The sequence below is a fragment of the Anguilla rostrata genome, chromosome 6 (assembly GCF_018555375.3).
Source record: "Anguilla rostrata isolate EN2019 chromosome 6, ASM1855537v3, whole genome shotgun sequence".
NCBI classification, from domain to species: Eukaryota; Metazoa; Chordata; class Actinopteri; order Anguilliformes; family Anguillidae; genus Anguilla; species Anguilla rostrata.
This window is the reverse complement of record NC_057938.1, coordinates 3,563,265-3,582,353: the sequence shown is the minus strand read 5'-3', so window position 1 is coordinate 3,582,353 and position 19,089 is coordinate 3,563,265. Positions and strand designations below refer to the sequence as shown.

At 48.9% G+C, this 19,089-nt stretch overlaps 2 protein-coding genes across 21 annotated transcripts in view; one reads left to right on the top strand and one right to left on the bottom strand.

The window, feature by feature from the left end:
* The window catches only part of agfg1b (ArfGAP with FG repeats 1b), a 12,015-nt gene extending 11,777 nt beyond the window's left edge, over positions 1-238 (top strand). For all 15 annotated transcript variants that reach the window (XR_010330924.1, XR_010330922.1, XR_010330917.1 and 12 more), the window contains one exon: positions 1-238. This exon is cut by the window's left edge. The gene's annotated coding sequence lies outside the window, so the exon portion shown is untranslated.
* Positions 239-2,307: 2,069 nt separating this feature from the next.
* On the bottom strand, positions 2,308-18,865 carry LOC135258246 (A-kinase anchor protein SPHKAP-like). Of its 6 annotated transcripts, none has more exons than XM_064341599.1 (10): positions 17,913-18,865; positions 13,972-14,074; positions 12,801-12,905; positions 12,208-12,270; positions 11,866-12,003; positions 10,930-11,185; positions 6,934-9,937; positions 6,034-6,086; positions 4,573-4,733; positions 2,308-3,170 (listed from the first exon to the last, which is right to left on the bottom strand). In XM_064341599.1, the coding sequence occupies exons 2-10, from the start codon at positions 14,053-14,055 to the stop codon at positions 3,033-3,035; spliced, it is 4,002 nt and encodes a 1,333-aa protein (XP_064197669.1). In that variant the 5' UTR covers positions 14,056-14,074; positions 17,913-18,865; the 3' UTR covers positions 2,308-3,032. The 6 variants fall into 6 exon arrangements, with proteins under 6 accessions (XP_064197669.1, XP_064197665.1, XP_064197666.1 ...); XM_064341595.1 differs by having other exon boundaries at positions 12,801-12,911; positions 17,913-18,863; XM_064341596.1 differs by lacking the exon at positions 17,913-18,865 and adding an exon at positions 16,308-16,899 and having other exon boundaries at positions 4,573-4,730; positions 12,801-12,911.
* Positions 18,866-19,089: the final 224 nt, after the last annotated feature.

Below are 19,089 nucleotides of genomic sequence, written 5' to 3'. Positions count from 1 at the left end.
GTGGTCAGATTCTGCCCTGCAGACTGCTCCAGGATCAGTGCGAACCTTTTGCACCTAACGTCTGGGGTTAGGCTCGTGGGTTGAATTAAATGATCCTGTGTTGGCTGTTGAAGGGCAGGAATTACCCAGAATGCTGCACTGTTTCCAAAGCGATGTGGAAGACTTCAACTAATGGCTGAGCACACCGCACTGAACTCACTGGAAAAAAAATGCTTTAAATAAAATTATTTCTACTGTTCATTCGCTTCCATGTTTGCCCTTTGATTTCTAAAAGTTTAAGAAATTGTCAGCACATATGCTAAGACTTGGTTACTTCAAGCTTTCAGCAAACATTGGGGCTCATTCACAAAACACATGTGCGATTACATTTGATCATAAACTATAAGAATGTTTCCAAGAACATTTTGGCATTCATCTTTTTCCTTTTTTTATTGTCTGTATTTGTTCATGGCTGTTTCCTTCCTAATCACATGAACAGGATTGCACATAAAATTTCCAAACACTCAGCATACATACATCTGGGATATGTACAAAAACAAAGGTCTGCACCTGTGTCATGAATCCCATATTGGTCTTTCTCAGGAACATTTTTAAGAACCGAAGTAAGAATAATTCAATTCACGTTTCGTGAACGAGGCTCGTTGTGTGGTTGCATTTTGGTTCTCTTGTTGGCTGTGATGAAAACCAGCGTGCAATTAATGTGCAGGTCACTATGAGGTCATGTTCGAGGAAAGGATCTGAGATGAGAACGATAACACTGAACTAGAATTCATCAGGTGAAAAACATTGCAGTGAGTGATATAAGGAAGTGTAATGGCGTGTTTCATCCACTGGGGGTCACACGCTCATCTTTCCTGCATCTTTACTTCCTATTCATTCCATTTGAAATGTGACCCATTTACGAGTACACATTTTTGTCCACCCAACTGAAGAAGGCAGATTCCAGTCATTTGAGGTGTATAGCAATGTCGAACTGATTAAATGAAATTGTTGGAGCACAGCCTTCTGTGTTGTGTTACATCACATTACAGGCATTTAGCAGACGCTCTCATCCAGAGCAACTTGCACAACTTTCACATTGCATCCATTTGTACAGCTGGATATATACTGAAGCAAAGCAGGTTAAGTACCTTGCTCAAGGGTATCATGGCATTGTCCTACCCGGGAATCGAACCTGCGCCCTGCCGTGTTTCCTGCAGAGTGTTAGATTATTTGTTTCCTGTTATCCTTCACTACTGCTGTGGAGGGATGGGGTCCAGAGAGAGCCCTTGTAGACTCAGATCTAAACGTGCTGTAGGAAAGAGAATGTACGGAAGAGAATGGAACACTGCACTGTGACCTCATCAAAAGTGGACATATACACAATGGTCTCAGCTGAACATGACTTCTGCACATGAAATCTAACCCTTAAACCCTAGCCCATAACCCTAACACAAAAACCTTCACCCATAACCCTAACTCAAAAACCTTAACCCATAACCCAAAACCATAACCCTAACACCAAAACCGTAACCCATAACCATAACCCTAACACCCTAACTCAAAAACATTTATCCAGAAATATGAAACCCTAACTATTCTGTGGGTTGTTGTTGCCGTCACCCAGGGTGACCGTGATTGAGTGTTTCGTTTCTTTCTTTTTTTTTAGTTAAATGCACCTAATCCAACCTCACTGTCCTTCTCAGCATGAGTAAAACAGCCAAAGCAGGGCAGTGTGCAAAATTACACTAGCATATTACACATTTATTTAATGTTAACTGTGCTATACAGTAACAGCCAACAGCTGAATACATTATATACTGTTCCAAGGCACGGTGTCACATTACAAGCTGCTATACTGTACATCTCCAGCTTTAAACATTAAAAACCAGAGTAGAATAGTTTCACCTTCTACTCACCAAAAAAGTACAGCCATTTCACTACATTTACAGGGCTCAAAGATACAGGATCACATCATATATGACCATAGATACCTTACAAGCGTTTGAAAACAAAATCGATTCGGAACATCTGGGGATCATTGTGACCAATCGCTGCATTTCCGCTCAACCGCTGATGAGGACATAGGCTTTTAACTCCAGATCAAACTGGTTTCACTTCAGATTAACCGTGTGGCAATATATGGTAAATGGTAAATGGGCTGCATTTATATAGCGCTTTTATCCAAAGCGCTTTACAATTGATGCCTCTCGTTCACCCATTCACACACACACTCACACACCAACGGCGAAAGGCTGCCATGCAAGGTACCAATCAGCTCGTTGTGAGCAATTAGGGGTTAGGTGTCTTGCTCAGGGTCACTACCTCCTGAGCTATGTCGCCCCGATGCCGTTTTGCCATATTGTGAAGAAACCTTGTTTTTAAAAATCCTATTTGGAACAAGGAACAGCCAGGTTGTGAAAACAGGTCATGGATGGGGTCTCCTGCAATGTAAATGTATCCGGGTAGGAATGAATGAATGAATTAATTAAATCTGCGATAAATGAATGAATTTACATAAGGAGTCTTACAGTATGTAAATGCTCTGCAGTGCAGTCTCCTGTAGTATGTAAATGTATCAGGGTGGAGTTGTACGAGATATGTAAATACATTGGGCGTGGAATCTAATATAATATGTAAATGTATCAGGGGTGGAGTCTTACATAATATGTAAATATATTAGGGGTGGAGTCTAATGTAATATGTAAATGTATCAGGGGCAGAGTCTTATGTAATATGTAAATGTGTCAGGGGTGGAGTCTTACATAATATGCAAATATATTGGGGGTGGAGCCTAATGTAATATGTAAATGTATCAGGGGTGGAGTCTAATGTAATATGTAAATGAATCAGGGGCGGAGTCTTATGTAATATGTAAATTAATCAGGGGCGGAGTCTTATGTAATATGTAAATGTATCAGGGGCGGAGTCTTATGTAATATGTAAATGTATCAGGGGCGGAGTCTTATGTAATATGTAAATGAATCAGGGGCGGAGTCTTATGTAATATGTAAATGTATCAGGGGCGGAGTCTTATGTAATATGTAAATGTATCAGGGGCGGAGTCTTTCCAACAGCCAGTCCATAAAGTCGGCCCTTGCCTCTCGCGCCTCACAGAAGTGCACCACAGCGCAGAAGAGGCGGCCCACAGTCCAGCCCCTCCGGGTCACGAGCTGCACCACCTCCTGGAACTGCAGGACAACCAGAGAGCCAATCACTACTCTGCGCAACCATCCGTCCATCCATTATCTATACCCGCTTATCCTGAGCAGGGTCATAGGAGGGGTGCTGGAGCCTACCCCTTCGTGCATTGGGTGAGAGGCAGGAATACAGCCTGGACAGGCTGCCAATCTATCACAGGGCACACACATTCATACCTATGGGCAATTTAGAGTCTCCAATCGGCCTACCTGCATGTCTTTGGACTGTGGGAGGAAACTGGAGCACCCAGAGGAAACCCACGCGGACACGGGGAGAACATGCAAACTCCACACAGAAAGGCCCCAAGCCGAGATTCGAACCCACGACCTTCTTGCTGTGAGGCGACAGTGCTACCCACTGCACCACCGTGCCGCCCACCCTGTGCAACCCCTCTGGCAAAACAAGAGCCAAAAATATCAGCAGATGCTCATCATAATTAATGACCTGTGTGTGTGTGAGGTTTCACTAACGATGAGCTGAGGATCATCGCCTAGTTTCAGCCAATTAAAAAGACTTTGATCTCCACAGGAAAAGACGATTATTGGTGCAATCTAATTACAGAATATTGCTCCACCCACTTTTGGTTCTCTTTCTCCCACCATTAATTACATTGTGTATACAGGTCTCAAGGTGTATTACAATACACTCAGGGTGAGTCATCCCAACCACCACCAATGAGAAGTTCCCACCTCATAAAACACGACAGCTTTTCCATCAGAATACTCCACACACTTGGACTGATTTGGAAAAGGATTTCAAACCTTTGAAGATTTAGATTATTTGAAATGGTTTTTTTTGTTGTTTTTTTTCAGAATTCTAAGTCAGGGTTCTAGAACTCTGTTGCCTTTGGTTACCGGCGGTGATTGTTACATCAGAAATAGAATGTTCAGTTCAGAACATTCTATTCATACACTAGTGATCTTACACCTCAAAGGGTTAAAGCCAGCTTTTTACCGAGCTGATAAAAACCTCAAGGCAAGGCTGGCTCTAATTAGGGATCCTCGTCTGCAGGTGCTCTGTCCACACCTGATGTGACAGCGGCTAAAATTAAAAGCGAAATGCGTGCAGACAGGAGTATCAAGCTCAATTACGCAAGCACAGGCGAGGAATAGCAACTTGCCTGGCATCCGTGCACTCAACATTGCATCTCCGTTGCTTGCGCTGTACCTGAGGCTGATCAGTCTTCTGCTATAAAATCTATAGTGTTTTCGTCTGCCATTTTGTGCCTGTAGATGCCTTGGACAAAAATTCTCTGTCAAACGAATGATGAATGCAAATGATAGCTATAATTTCCCTGGCTATCAGCGAAGACCCTCTCGTGTTAGGTGTTTGCCCTTCCATTTTCCATTAGATTTGGGGGGTGGGGGGGGGGGAGGGGGGGAGTAGGCCCACCTTGTCCGTTCTCCCTGGAGCTTTCTGAAAACAGATGGCTGGCAGGCCCAGCTCTGTCGCAGCAATCCACTGCAGTGTCGCTCGAAGGTTCCCGTCTACGCACTCCCCGCCCAGGTCAAAGTTCATCACCAACAACTCCATCTGACTGCCACTGCCCCCTGCTGGGAGTCACATGGTGAAGCATGCACAAAGTGTGTTGCAACATGCACATTTACATTTGTGCATTTAGTAGCTGTACTTATCCAGGAGTTACAGCTTACATTTTACCTCTAACACAGTCATTTTCCATGATCATCCCCCTGTTTAATTGGCGGAAAATAGTTCTCCCTCTCTGTCTCAGCTGATGCGTGGTGATCGTTCTGGCATAAAATGGCTACCGTGTATCACCTAGGTGGGCGCGACACATTAGTGGTGGATGAGAAGAGTTTCACCCTTCATCATTGTAAAAGTGCTTTAAGTGTGAGAAAAGCACTGCATAAACGCAAGGAATTGTCATAATTAATAGCTGGATATTTACAGAAGCAGTTTAGTATCTTGCTCAAGAGGGCATCATCAACAGACAGTGAGGGAATCAAACCTCAGCCACAAGCAAAGCTCCCTACCCATAATTCCACACTACCCATCTATTCTTGATAGTGTTCCGAGAAAAACACTGTACCAAACATGGTCTCTTCTATGTTTTTCTCTCGCCACCAGAGGGGACAGATATAGACTGAAGAACTAGAGGGTACAGACATAGACTGAAGAACCAGAGGGTACAGACATAGACTGAAGAACCAGAGGGTACAGACATAGACTGAAGAACCAGAGGGTACAGACATAGACTGAAGAACTAGAGGGTACAGACATAGACTAAAGAACTAGAGGGTACAGACATAGACCGAAGGACCAGAGGGTACAGACATAGACTGAAGGACCAGAGGGTACAGACATAGACTGAAGGACCAAAGGGTACAGACGTAGACTGAAGAACTAGAGGGTACAGACATAGACTGGAGAACTAGAGGGTACAGACATAGACTGAAGAACCAGAGGGTACAGACATAGACTGAAGAACCAGAGGGTACAGACATAGACTGAAGAACCAGAGGGTACAGACGTAGACTGAAGAACTAGAGGGTACAGACATAGACTGAAGGACTAGAGGGTACAGACATAGACTGAAGAACTAGAGGGTACAGACATAGACTAAAGCACCAGAGGGTACAGACATAGACTGAAGGACCAGAGGGGACAGCCATAGACGACAACGAGACAGGACAACCTTGCAGAGGAAGCACCCGTAGTTATTGGCATGGAAAGTCCTCTCCTACAGCTAACAACTGCCAGAGTTGTGAGTCTTGTTTCAGTCCGCCAAGCAAACCTCATCACAGTGAGGGCTGGCCCGAGTTTCATCCAATCAGGGTGTGAATGTGGCCTTCACACCTTGCTCACATGGGTCACAGGTGCTGCATGACTCACCTTCTCCATTCTCCAGGCAATCTTTAGCAGGATCGCCCAGGTCCCAGGTTTCCCTGGAGAGGAATGACACTGTCAGCTAAAAACCTGCAGAACGATTCGCAGATGAAAAGAGCACACATAATGTATTCAAATTTGTCACATACTTCCGAACATGATGTTCCCAGCACATCTCACCAAGAGATACCAGCATTTATGAAACCTGAAATTATTCCTAAAATAGACAGATGAAAGTGCAGATGTTGCTTTGGGAAAAATGCACATTTATGTGTGTGCATGTGTGTGTGTGTGTGTTTGTGTGTGGTCGTGTGCTTGTATTTACATGTAATACATGTATTTTTGCTTTTATATTGCAGTACATTAATTTAACCAATATCTTTATCCAGAGTGACTTACGATGCAAGTGTACATAAGTGGACATAAGTGCATCAACCCCAGTTATAGTATAAGCCAGTGCCAGACCTGGCTAAAACCTTCAGTCTCTTCCCTCCAACAACATGCAACACTCTGATCATCAAATTAAGTTAATTGCGAAAATGAGGAAAATGTGGTCACCGTGTGCGAGAGGGTTCGAGTGGGGTCTACGGGAAAGAGAGAGAGAGAGATCGAGAGCGAGACTAGGGTGAGAGAGACTGAAAGGACGAGCATACGCAAGAGAAAAAGGACGTAAGAGAGTGAGAGTATCAGATAGCATGCAAAGAGAAAAGAGAGTGTGAAGGGTACAGAAGGCATGAGAGAGAGAGGGAGAGAGAGAGAGAGAGGGTGTGAAAGAAAGATGGTGGGTGAGGAAAAGCATACCTGCTCATCTGGAGCGGAGAATGTGGAGAGAGAGCGACAGAGAGAGAGAGAGGGCGTGAAAGAAAGATGGTGTGAAAGAAAGACGGCGGGTGAGGAAAAGCATACCGGCTCATCGGCGAATGTGGAGTCTCCTCCGGTGAGCGGCGGGGACCGTCCTCGTCGAGCTGCTCCCTCTGATCGTCCTGTATGTGAATCTGCGGCACGTCCCTGGAGCCCCGTGGAGGGGTGGAGTCTCCTCCCTGGCCCCGCCCACTCCAGTCAAACTCCGCCCTGGCCCTGAAGCACCGCCTCCTCTCGCCCACGGAGGCGGGTCGCCGGCCGCCCAGCGACGACTTCCCGCTCTCCATGATGTCCGCCACCAGGCGGTTGGCGAAGAGCTCGACGTGCGGCCGCCGGCCCCCGGGCCCGTCCGCCGCGTCCGCCGCGTCCGCCGCGTCCGGGTGCTCCGGCTCGTCGCCGATGATCTTGTTCTTGCGCATCAGGGACTCGATGGAGCCGCGCCAGGTCTCGTGGATCAGCGCGTCCGTGATGCGGTCCGTCTGGCCCCGCCCCCGGTAGAGGCACGAGTCCGACCTGCACAGGCCCGTCGTCTCCGCGCCCGGCGACCCCGCGGGGCTGACGTCCGGGGCGTCCCGGCGGCCGCTCCGGCCGAAGTCGTCGAAGGAGTTGGCCTTGACGGGCGCGTTCACGGTCAGCCTGGAGTCGGACGAGCGGCGGTCCGGCACGGACGACTGGCGGACGCAGAAGGGGGTCCTGGGAGACGGAGGCAGCAGGGTGTTGCTCCACTCCTTGGCCCCGGACAAGCCGCCGCGGTCCCCGCCCTCCCAGTCCAGGTCCCGGAGCATGAAGCGGTAGAACTCCTCCGTGATGCTCTCCGTGCTCGACTGCTTGGAGACGCAGGCGGGCCGCACGGCGAGGCGGCCGTTGCTCCTCTTGCCGGCCGCCTGCTGCACGGCCGCGCTCAGGATGCCGCTGGCGCTCTTCCCCGCGTAGTAGTCCAGCAGCAGGTCGAAGCCCCGCCCCTCGCTCTCCATCTGCTGCACCATGAAGCGGGAGAACTCGTCCGTGATGCTCTCGCAGCTCGACTGCTTCGACATGGAACCGCTGCGGCTCAGGTCCTGGCCCAGGCGGTCGGCCGGGCCCAGGGCAGCGGAGGGGTTATAGTCGACCTCCTCCGGGACGCCTCCTTGACCGGCCGCCCTCTCTGCCCCCGAACGCCCGTGCCCCAGCCGGCCGTGGGGCTGATCGTCGGCGGACATGTCCACCACGCTGAGCTCGGGACAGGTCGCGACCTTGGCGGCGGCCGCGGACGCTGACGCGGCGTCCGGGGGCTCGTCTGGGATCGCGGTCTCGTCCACCACCCGGTTCACCAGGCGCTCCATGAGCTCCGGCTGCTCCTCCGCCTTGCGCCTAATCTCGCTCAGACGTGGCGGGCGGTGCTTCTTGGCGACTGCCGAAATGCCGCCGCCGCCGCCTCCACCTCCGCCGTCACCCTGCGCCTCCTTTCTCCTTCCCGCAGTGCCGCGGCAGGGCAGCAGGAGGCGCTGCGGAGCCTTGGAGGCCAGGCCCTTCAGGCTGCTGCAGAACCACGGCTGCTTCCCGCTGGTGTTCTCCAGGTAGATCGCCGCCAGCTCCGTCGCCATGGAGACGACCGTGGCAGCCAGGTCGTCGGCGAAGCCGGAGACGGGGGACGCGAGCTCTCCGCGCGCCGCGCTTCTCACGACCAACTGCGGGGGCAGCAGAGAGCACTTAGTCTCAGGGATTGGGATTGGCGCCGTTCTCTCTCTGACCGAGGGGCAGCTCTCGGAGTCCGAGCAGGGGGGCGTTCTCTCGCTCGCCGAATCGATTTTGACCTCAGCCGTGTTTCCCCCGCCCCCTTGCCCTGACAGGTTAGAGCGGCCGCTGACAGGAGAGCACGGCCCTTCAACTTGACCGGCTCCCGGGCGATCGCTGCCTTTGTGCTGGCAGCGTGAGCTTGGCATTTCAGCGTCTTCATCTTTCACCTCTCCCTCCTCCTCCTCCTCCTCCTGGGAACATTCCTCCTTCTTCATCACTGAAAAGGCAGACGGCCCATCTGGACAGCGAGACGCACTGCTCTGTCCCCCGGTATCGGTCAGCCCTGACGCAGGGAGCGGCAGTAACTGGATCAAAGTTTCCCCGCTTGACCTTTTCGAAGCCCCTCGGTCTCCGGGGTGAATTACACTCTCCTGTCTGAGAAGCGTGTCCACGTCGTGCGCCGAAACGTCTGCGATTCTCTTCGCCGTGATGCACAGGACGTCGAACAGCACGCCGTTGACGCTCTCCAGCAGAGCGTCCTGCACTCTGGAGACGTCTCCGCCGGGGCCTTCCGGCCCTTCCTTCGCCGCGACGCTCTTCGCCGCGCGCTCCCAGATGCCGTCGGCGACCGCGCGGGCGAAGCGGTCGGCCCTCCGGCGGCCCCGGCGCGGGACGTCCGTTCCCGGGACGGCGTCGTTCGCGCCGCCGCCACCGTCGCCGCCGCCGGACCGCGGGTGGTCCGCCGCACTCCCCCGCTCGTCCCGCCGGCACAGGACGGCGGCGGCCTCCCCGAGGAGCGTCCGGGCGATGTTGGCGCGGAACGCCTCCGCGCCGGCGGCGGCGTCCGCGTCGGCCAGGTCGGCCAGGGCCACCGCGCCCGCCACCTGCGCCACCCCGCACAGGGCGGGGAACAGGGAGAAGTCCTGCCGCTCGCCGACGGGCCTCAGCAGCGGGGAGGCGGGGCCGCGGAGCCAGGGTCGGCCGGAGGTGGCGGTGGTGGCGGCGGCGGCGGCGGCGCACACTAAGGGCGGGAGGTCGGGGCAGGGGCACGAGGAGCGAGACGCCAGCCCCTGTCCCGGCGCTGTCGGGGACCCCGGCCGGTCCTCCGTCCCCTCGTCGCTGTCCGTGCTCTGCATGATGATGATTTTGGGGAGCTTGAAGGAGCGGGACTGGGAGAAGGGGGCCGCCTCGTGCTCCTCGCCGGGCAGGGTCGTTTGCGACAGGGAGGGGACGAGGAGGTCAGGGGTCACGGCAGAGGGCACCTGGCTGTCGCCGGGCTCCGATGGGCCCGTCCTGCTCTGCAGAGTCTCTGTGTTGCTTCCACTGCCACAATCTGCAACAGAAGAGACAACAGCTCACCTTTAAAAAATAAAAAATAAAAAAAAACATTACCAACATCCTTAATCATGGTCTAAAAAAGGACCACTTCAGGTGCTGGTGATGAATAACCTGACAGATAACATTTATTTTAAAACTTAAATTAAGATTAATGTGTTAGTCTAATGTAACTAAAAAGTGCTGAATGAGGGAAATTCTGGCAGCGAGAGGCAATCCTGTCACTGTTGGTGGATAACAGAGAGACACCAGCATTCTCCCTTTAAGGCAAAAGAGCACAAATATGTGATTAGAATGTTCGTAATCGAACATTCTGGCGCTGATGTCACAATCACTACTGGTAATGAAAAGCAATGGAGTTCTAGAACACTGACTGAATGAAAACATTCCAAAAACAACCTGCTCTTCCAAAGGGTTAAAGCAGGCCGGGGTGTTTTCCGTGCGTTTATTATGGCTCAAATTCTTAATGTCAGAAGGGTGCTGACGAATACTGCAGCGCAGCATAAAGACGCTCGTTTTGTTTTGCTTGGCTCCAGGGCTTCCTGAAAATCGCATTAGAGGCGGGGAGACTGAAACCGCCAAGCCAGACCAGCGAGCAATGAGTCCGCTAGATTATCTCATTTGGGGAGATGAAGGTGATCTTAATTGATGGTGAATGTTAAATGGTTTGTCATGGTGACACTTTCTCTTTTTTTTTTTCCTCCCGCCATTATTTCCCCTAATGCAAATTATTAAATATGTAATAACTTTCGAAATGCAAAACGCGTTAATCGGAAACGACAGGCGTGACAGATCGCGCTTAGCGGTTATATTTGCCTTCTGAATTTCTAAATTGGGGTAGGTGCAGTCAGGCAAAAAAAGTGTTTCACCTGGAAAACATTTCAAGCACCATTATTATTATTATGCTTATTGTTATTTCCGGTGAATGCTGAAATTGTTAGGCTGAATGGAACAGGTGAAAAGCACAGTGACTGTGGTTTAGGTGGTCACCTGTTTGGAGGGGGTCCCCCTCACCGCTCTCCCCCAGGTGTTCTGAAGTGGACAGGAAGTCTTCTTCCACAGAGGACAGCGAGAGCTCGGCGTCCTCCGCGGCCCATCGGCCCGGCAGGCCACTGCCGCCACCGCCGCTCTGCCGCTCTCGGGCCGACGCCAGGCCGGTCAGGAACCGGTTCACCTCGCGGGCCACGCCGTCGGGCCGGCGGCTGCCCGCACCACGAACCAGACAGACGCTGGCGGCTCTCTGGCCCTGAAACAGGAGGCGCGCGCGTACGTGTGAGGGGAGAAACCGAACACCGAGAGGCGGAGTCCGCCTGAACACAGCCGTCACCCGAACACAGCCGTCACCCGAACACAGCCGTCACCCGAACACAGCTGTCACCTGAACACAGCGCTCGCTGGATTGTGTGCTGAGGTGAAGCTGGGGACTCACCTGGTGGTGGGTGAGAGCAGGTGCCTGAGAGAGTCACCTCGCTGTGGGTGGAGCTAATGAGAGCAGGTGCCTGAGAGAGTCACCTCGCTGTGGGTGGAGCTAGTGAGAGCAGGTGCCTGAGCGAGTCACCTGGTTGTGGGCGGAGCCAGTGAGAGCAGGTGCCAGAGCGAATCACCTGGTTGTGGGCGGAGCCAGTGAGAGCAGGTGCCTGAGCGAATCACCTGGTTGTGGGCGGAGCCAGTGAGAGCAGGTGCCTGAGCCAGTCACCTGGTTGTGGGCGGAGCCAGTGAGAGCAGGTGCCTGAGCGAGTCACCTGGTTGTGGGCAGAGCCAGTGAGAGCAGGTGCCTGAGCGAGTCACCTGGTTGTGGGCGGAGCCAGTGAGAGCAGGTGCCTGAGAGAGTCACCTGGTTGTGGGCGGAGCCAGTGAGAGCAGGTGCCTGAGCCAGTCACCTGGCTGTGGGCGGAGCCAAGCAGAGCAGGTGTCAGGGGAACTCACTTGGTGGGAGGCGGAGCCAGACGGACATGTCTTGGGAGACTGCAGGTCGCTCAGGAGCATGACCTCACTCTCCTGAAGATGCTGCATGTCCTCGGAGAAGACGAGTTCCGGCAAGGATGGAGAGATGGATGCTAACGCCTACCGGAGGAATAACGCAACGCTAAAGAAAGGTTCACAGTTCTTTCGTTCAGGGAAATAATAATGTAAAGCTGGGAATAAAATGCTATCATCATGTCTTCTATTTATGTTTTTTTTTTACAAAGAATTCCTCATTCTAAACCTTCACAAGCAATGATTCGTAATAACAGCAGAGTAGCGAGCGATACGATGCCCCATTTTTACCTTGGTCCACCTGTCACCATCCTTTTGGGTGAGATCATGCTGCTCCAGGTTCACAAAACAGACCTGCAAGGAGACAAACACCTTCAGAGCCACAACTGTGAGTGAGCAGTTCACCTATAGAAAACTGCATTACACCAGATATATATTATATATATAATATGTATATACATATATATCATTTATAATACCATATTACTTTTTTATCTGTACAGCATCTTTCTCGAACATAAGAGGGCACGGTTCACTTATAGTAAACAGAGCCATACGTAAGAGGCAGGGGCTCAGAGCTCATCGCTAACACGTTATCGATTAGTTCTGCCTTGTCTTGTATTGATTGCTTTGTGCTTGGCCTCGTGCTGATTCATTTCCCACCGTCTCTGGTTCCTCTGCGCCATCCCCCCCCTCTCTCTCTCTCTCACCTCGAATGATTTCTTCAACAAACAAAAAAAAATAAAAAAATAAAAAAAACCGGCTGTAACCGGTTAACATCTGGCCAGCCTCATTATTCCTTCGCTCTAATCCAGAGTGACTTGAAGTCCCCCGTCCGGGGCCAAGATGTCGCCGTCTCGTTTCCGGTGAGGCGGGGAGCTCACCTCGGCACGGCGGCCCGCGCCGCGTTCCTCCAGGAAGCCGATTGGGCAGAGCTCCTTCTCGTTCCTCGACCAGAAGTCAGCGGAGTCCAGCGGACCGCGGCTGCACTGCACCTGGGGGGACCCAGGTAAGATCTATCTGCGGGGTCGCACATCACCGACACGCAGGGCTGCCCTTGGAAACAGACAGGTCTCGCCCCAGGCGTAGACACAAGGTTCATTAATACCATCTAACCCCCTCACACCAGCGGTGAGTGTGCGTGTGTGTGTGTGTGTGCGTGTGTGCGCGTGTGTGTGTGTGAGGTGTGGGTGTGCATGTGTGTGTGTGTGCATATGTGTGTGTGTGTGTGTGTGCATGTGTGTGTGTGTGTGTGTGCATGTGCGTGTGTGGTGTGTGTGTGTGATGTGTGTGTGTGTGTGCATGTGTGTGTGTGTGTGTGTGTGTGTGCATGTGCGTATGTGTGTGTGTGTGTGTGTGTGTGTGTGTGTGTGTGTGTGCATGTGCATATGTGTGTGTGTGTGTGTGTGTGCATGTGTGTGTGTGCGACGTGTGTGAGGTGTGTGTGTGTATGTGTGTGCATGTGTGTGTGTGTGTGTGTGTGTGTGTGGTGTGTGTGTGCATGTGTGTGTGCGTGGAGGGAGGTTGTTCAGTCATCCGGTAGAATAATATACAGACAGAACGTTGCACTGGAAATACATTGGAGTATGGAGTCTCCACGAGGAGCAGCTCAAAGCTATAAGACCTCGTGCTTTCAGATTCAGCAGTGTGTTACAGGCACACTGCACACCTCTATGATTTAGAGCCTCACACACTTTCTCACAGACAGATTGAGGGATTGACACAAAATGATTTATCAGAATTTATATCACATTCTTACAGGTGGACTGAGTGAGAGTATATACCGTCTTACAGGGAGATTCAGAGGGATGATTATACCTCACAGGTAGATTGACAGATGTATATACCTTACACCTAAGTAGATTAATTGAGCGGTGTATACACCCTATTACAGGTAAATTAACTGAGGAGGTGTATATACCTCATAGGCAGATTAAGTAAAATGCATATACCTTACAGGTAGATTAAGTGAAAGGTATATACCTTATTACAGGTAGATTTCTGGAGAGGTGTATGCACCTCATTACAGGTAGATTAATTGAGAGGTGTCTGTACCTTTTTACAGGCAGTGGTTGAAGTTCCCAGGTTCGTCTCCGTGCCCAGCCCCTCAGTGTGGGGAGGTTCGGAGACCTCTAACATGGCCGAGAGGCGTAAATCACTGAAGGAGACATAACGCCGGGTGTTAAATATACACTCATTCCATATGGTAAACTAGGAAGAGAGTGGTGTCCTGCGATTATGTCATTTCCTGTCCCGAGAGTATACATCTGCTTCAAGTCTTTCCGGTAAGAGAAACCAGGATTAGCCGACTTAACAGAATCAGAAATACGGTAAGGGCTCTACTGTCGCCAGTGAAAAATGCTAAAAGCTTTCTGCGCCCAACGAAAAGGGTCCTGTACACGCAGGGCTCTATTTAAGGACCATAATGCAGTTAGCAAATGCCACTAAGAGTGCGGATTTTAAAAAGATTTTTAAACAGTTGTGATGGGACGCTCCCTTTCCCATCCAGTCTCAGAAAGCACTTGTGAAGCTTTAAAAAATGTATCTTTTTCTTGCACTTGTGCCGCTACAAATTAACAGTATTTGAGCATCTCAACCATGTATTCTGCGCTGTCCAAATAGTGATTGGCCCCACAGCTAAACACCGGAAGAGCCCTGCACCTGTGATGCGTTTGAAGTTCTGGAACTGATTTCGTGGGTTCGAAAGAGAAGAAGCGTGCCATGCATTGTTTCAAAGTGAGTTTTGTTTAAATGACTCGATCCCGTGAGAACACTTCATGTAAACTCCTGTCCTTTGGGGCCGTTCTCTTGGAATGAACGCGATCGTTCGCATGTCAGCAGACAACCGGAGTTCTTCAGGCCAGGTGTACATTATTAGCATAACACAAAAGCGCAGTACGGAGAAACAGTATGGCGCGCGCTACCGTTCATTCATTCATTCATTCATTCATTACCACTGCGCTGTTCCTAATTCCAAACTCCTTTCATGCGTTTCCATGGCAACCGTGAAGCAAGAAAAGGCGTGAAAATGCCACTTCTTGTTCGAGCGTGTACCCCTGGCATAATTTGTTCAATAAAATTACTGTCATTATTCTCGTGCATGCTTTCACCTGCCTAATTAAATTTAAACACTGCCTAAGTTTCAGCACGAGACAAAAGTGTAGATTTTTTTTAAATGATCCATATTCCAGCATTTAATTAATTAAGCCACTTTTGAGAATTAAGTCAATCTGAAAATAAACGTGAAAACTTACACATGCAAAAGTATGAGCTGAGTGCCTGGTAGGCAGAGTTTAACCAAAATTGTTCTTTCATCTTGACCAAACTACACCGCCAGAGAAACCCTTATTGGACCTGTGTCAGCACCCCTATGTCAAACGCATCGAACAGCAGCCTATTCAGAACAAAATGTGTCCAAACCACAGGTGCGGTCAGTTTAAGGCAATGTTTTCCACTGCGGTGTTAGAATACCCATTGTTGGAATCTCAGTGTGAACTGAAACCGTTGAACAGTCCAGTTTGGATTACAAGATGACGTACACATTACATATTAACTTAAATGATAATTATTCGGTAATTATTGGGTGGACGTATGCATGTAGTGTTTGTCTCTCCAGGTCTTATTTATATGAAATAGCTTCCTTGGTAAGTGTCCAGTCATGAGTGAGACAAGCATCTTTTTATGGCTAAACCGAACGCCAGCTGGCAAAAGTCCATGGCAAGCAATAGTGAACCTCTGAGCAAAAATACGTTTTAAGATTCTAGTGCGCCATATGCACGTGCTTCATTGGCCAAGGTGACGCACAAAAAGTAGGCTAAAATGATAAACACTTTTTTTTTAAATTAACATTTAAGGTTATATTTGAAAGCAAACAGCAGTATTCGCCTTTAGTCCTTCCATTTTAGGTCGTCTGAAATCGTGTTAAATGGCATATATTTTTAAAAAATGTGACAGCTCCGAAATTAAAAGGATACTCAAATCCCCATTGCGCAAGATGCTCTCCTGTTTTGTGAAACCTCGATGTAGGTTCGTCTGCAGCGAAACTTGTGTAGTGCCGTGCTTTGATTAGAAGGAAAATAAGCGTTTTGTGAAATTTAATGGCATATTGAACTATTTATTGTATTGCTGTTACTAAGATCATGCGCCTGACAAAATTGTTTACGTTAACCAAAGCGTTGGTGTATTTCTTCGGAAATTAAAAGAACATCTGAACGTCATAGCCTGTTTACGGTCAAACCTAATGTCGGAAATGTGTTCTAAAAACTTGTGTCAGTCGAGCAAAGGTCAAAATATGTTCAGAAACTATGCCCTTCACGCGCAAAAAGTGTGCGCGAGAACAGCGCGCTAACCAGCGATACAATTTAAATAAAAAGCGAGACACGCGCACATACCTCTGCTTAGAGAGTCGCTCCAGCCTTCCGGTCAAACGGAAAGATATTCAATTACATTCTCTGTTACGGAGGAGGGACGGCTTTGTGTTTGTGGCTCGTCTGTACAGGTATCGCCGTCCGAAAGGATGTTCTAGTACTCGCGCCGCTGTGCAGTACCTGGCAACGCGACCTCTAATGGACGAATGGCAGGCAGTCTTCAACGCAGCAGCTCTTGACAATAACACCGAGAGTCACGCTACACCTGTGTGGGCTTTCTGGCACGCAAAGGCAATGTCGCACCACCCTCCCAAAATAAATAAATAAATAAATAAAATTTAAGTCAAAATCGAATTCATTCTCCCAAATACTGAGCTGGATGTTTAAAATAACATAGCTGATGTTGGCAACATCTTGGATTTTACATTATTAGCCTAGGTCATTGTAGACAAAATAATTTTCTGACGGAAGTCTGAGTAATCTGTCATAAAAAGGAGTTTTTAGACGTCCGTAATCACACAACATTATAGCCTACGTTTTTATCATATTTGCAAGGGTCGTTTTGTGATTGGCCGGTAGTTGTAGCCTACGCAGAATTCACTGATAAAAATGAGGGTAATTAGAAACTAAACAAAGGATGGGTGGAATAAATTAACCCACAATTAAATCTGGTTATGTGGTTGTGCGTTTGCGTGATTTTATGCCTTTTTTATATTAACCCTTGAGGGGCATCACCAAGGGGATAGCCTATAATTTACAATGGACAATACATTCCAGTGACGTCAACAAAGAACCTAATTAATGTTGTTAATTAGTGTGGATAATGGACACTGACCAGGATCTCTCACTCCCGGTTCAATTACTGCCAGTACCCTTTATGTCACAAAACCCAGGGTGAATCGTAATTGTTAAACGTGGTATGTTAACCGGGAGCTTTCGGAAAGCATGCTGATCTCTGTGGTGAAAATACGATACCCGTCAACACCCGCTGTTTGTTGAATCGGTAAACCTCCCGAAAGCCGAAATTCTAGATGACCGGCCTCCTCTGCTCTTAAGAGATATATATTAACGTGCATAGAGGGAAATCAAGGGGCATAACTATAAATATCCTGCGAGACAATTGGCCGACAACGTTAGATATATAAAAGGGGGCAGAAAATTGGATTCGGTAATAGAGTATGCAAAGATTATTGTGAGTTGCCCTGTAGACATGGAAACATTTACTCTGTATTATCAGCCCACTTCCAAACGTGTACGTGTTTTTTTTTTGTTTTTTTTTTACATTTTTTTATTATTGTTATTTAGTGAACTGGCTTGTGTTTCAGGATTAGGTTGTAGCCTATATTCTGCCAATTCCATCTCAGCTTGAAGACTAGGCTACAGTTTAGAAAGAAACAACAACAACAAATGACTTTGTAATGATATATCTATAATCCATGCATGTTCTGAAATAACACTTTTCTAAATTAATATATGTAAACCCATCTGTATGAACACGCAACAGATTTACAAACCATATTGGTCAAACATATAGGCCAATGATATGTTAGCATGTGGTGTTTGAGGGCTCAAGAGGATCTGTGTGTGTGTGTGTGTACGTGTGTGAGAGAGAGAGAGAGACCGACTCACTCCAGAGATGTTGCAGAACGTCAGGAGTAAATAATTTCATCCCTCCAGGAGTGGCCTTTGGAAAAAGGCCCCCTCGGCCCCAGAGCAGTCAGCTGGTGGTGCCGATGGGGGGTTAATTGCATTTCCCAGACGCTTCTGCCTCTCCTCCAGCTCGGCCTCGGGCTGGAGCTTTTTTTTTTTTTGCAGTTCTCCCGTGCTCAGCGTTGGCCTGGAACCCGTCCCAGTGCACAGAGCTCGTGGGCGGACAGGCGAAGGTTTTCGCTGCCTGCTGGGTAATGGCGGAGCGGCGACGCGCCAAATCCCGCGCCGACAGCAGGGGGGTGTTATGGGTAAATAAGTTCTTTGTTGCGCCGACCGGCGCGCAGGAAGGCGAGTCGTTAGAGGTCAGCGCGGAAGGTAATTTTTCTCTCGATTTACGCCGCTGGAGGCGGGCGTGCTCAATTTTACGGGAGATTACCGAGGAAATTGGGTTCCATGAGAAAAAAAAAAAAAAAAAAAAAAAAAACAGGAACGACCAAAATGACTCACGGTCCGACCGCACAGGCCCAACAGTGCTCAGGTCCAGGAGCCAGGGCTCGGGCGAAAGACTTGATTCTAGATTCAGATGCAATACTCAGAATTCAGATATATGACTCACATATACTTGTCAAAGGAAGGAATCAATTACAGGCCCCAGATACAGTACTCAAATTCAGATAATGGTCTTAGATGTCATCATCAATGGGAGGAATCCATTCGGAGGCAGGCTTGATGCAGTGTTGTATAAGGTCAGCTTGCACCTACGATGCTTATTTTTTTCTAAGAAATCTGGATACTCAGGTTGAGGAATTGATGTTCAAAAACTGCAATATCAATCATCAGAAAGATAGAAAGTCTCTGAATGATTTTCATGTGTGGCTTGGATTAAGAAAAAAAGGATTAAATAACCTTCATATTGATCATTAACAACCTCAACCTCATCCACAGGTGTTTTGCTTTAATGAGCAGTGGTGCAGGAATGGAATTCACAGCTCGTTAAGTCCTGTTAATTAATCTATCAGGGCCTATCTGGCCCCCTGCACCTACCTCTCTATTTTAAGATCATGGTCTATAAAGCCATATGAAAGATTAATACAAAATTATTCTTATTATTATTATTCTTATTATTATTATTATTATTATTATTATTATTAATAAT

Bases quoted from the DNA above. Each gene is read 5' to 3' on its own strand.
- LOC135258246 (XM_064341595.1), bottom strand. From the start codon at position 14,055: ATGTTAGAGGTCTCCGAACCTCCCCACACTGAGGGGCTGGGCACGGAG. The intron at 12,912-13,971 runs GTACAGACACCT...GGGTCCCCCCAG, and splicing joins CAACCACTGCCTGTAAAAAG to GTGCAGTGCAGCCGCGGTCC. The intron at 3,171-4,572 runs GTGGGCCTACTC...GTTGTCCTGCAG, and splicing joins CTCCAGGGAGAACGGACAAG to TTCCAGGAGGTGGTGCAGCT.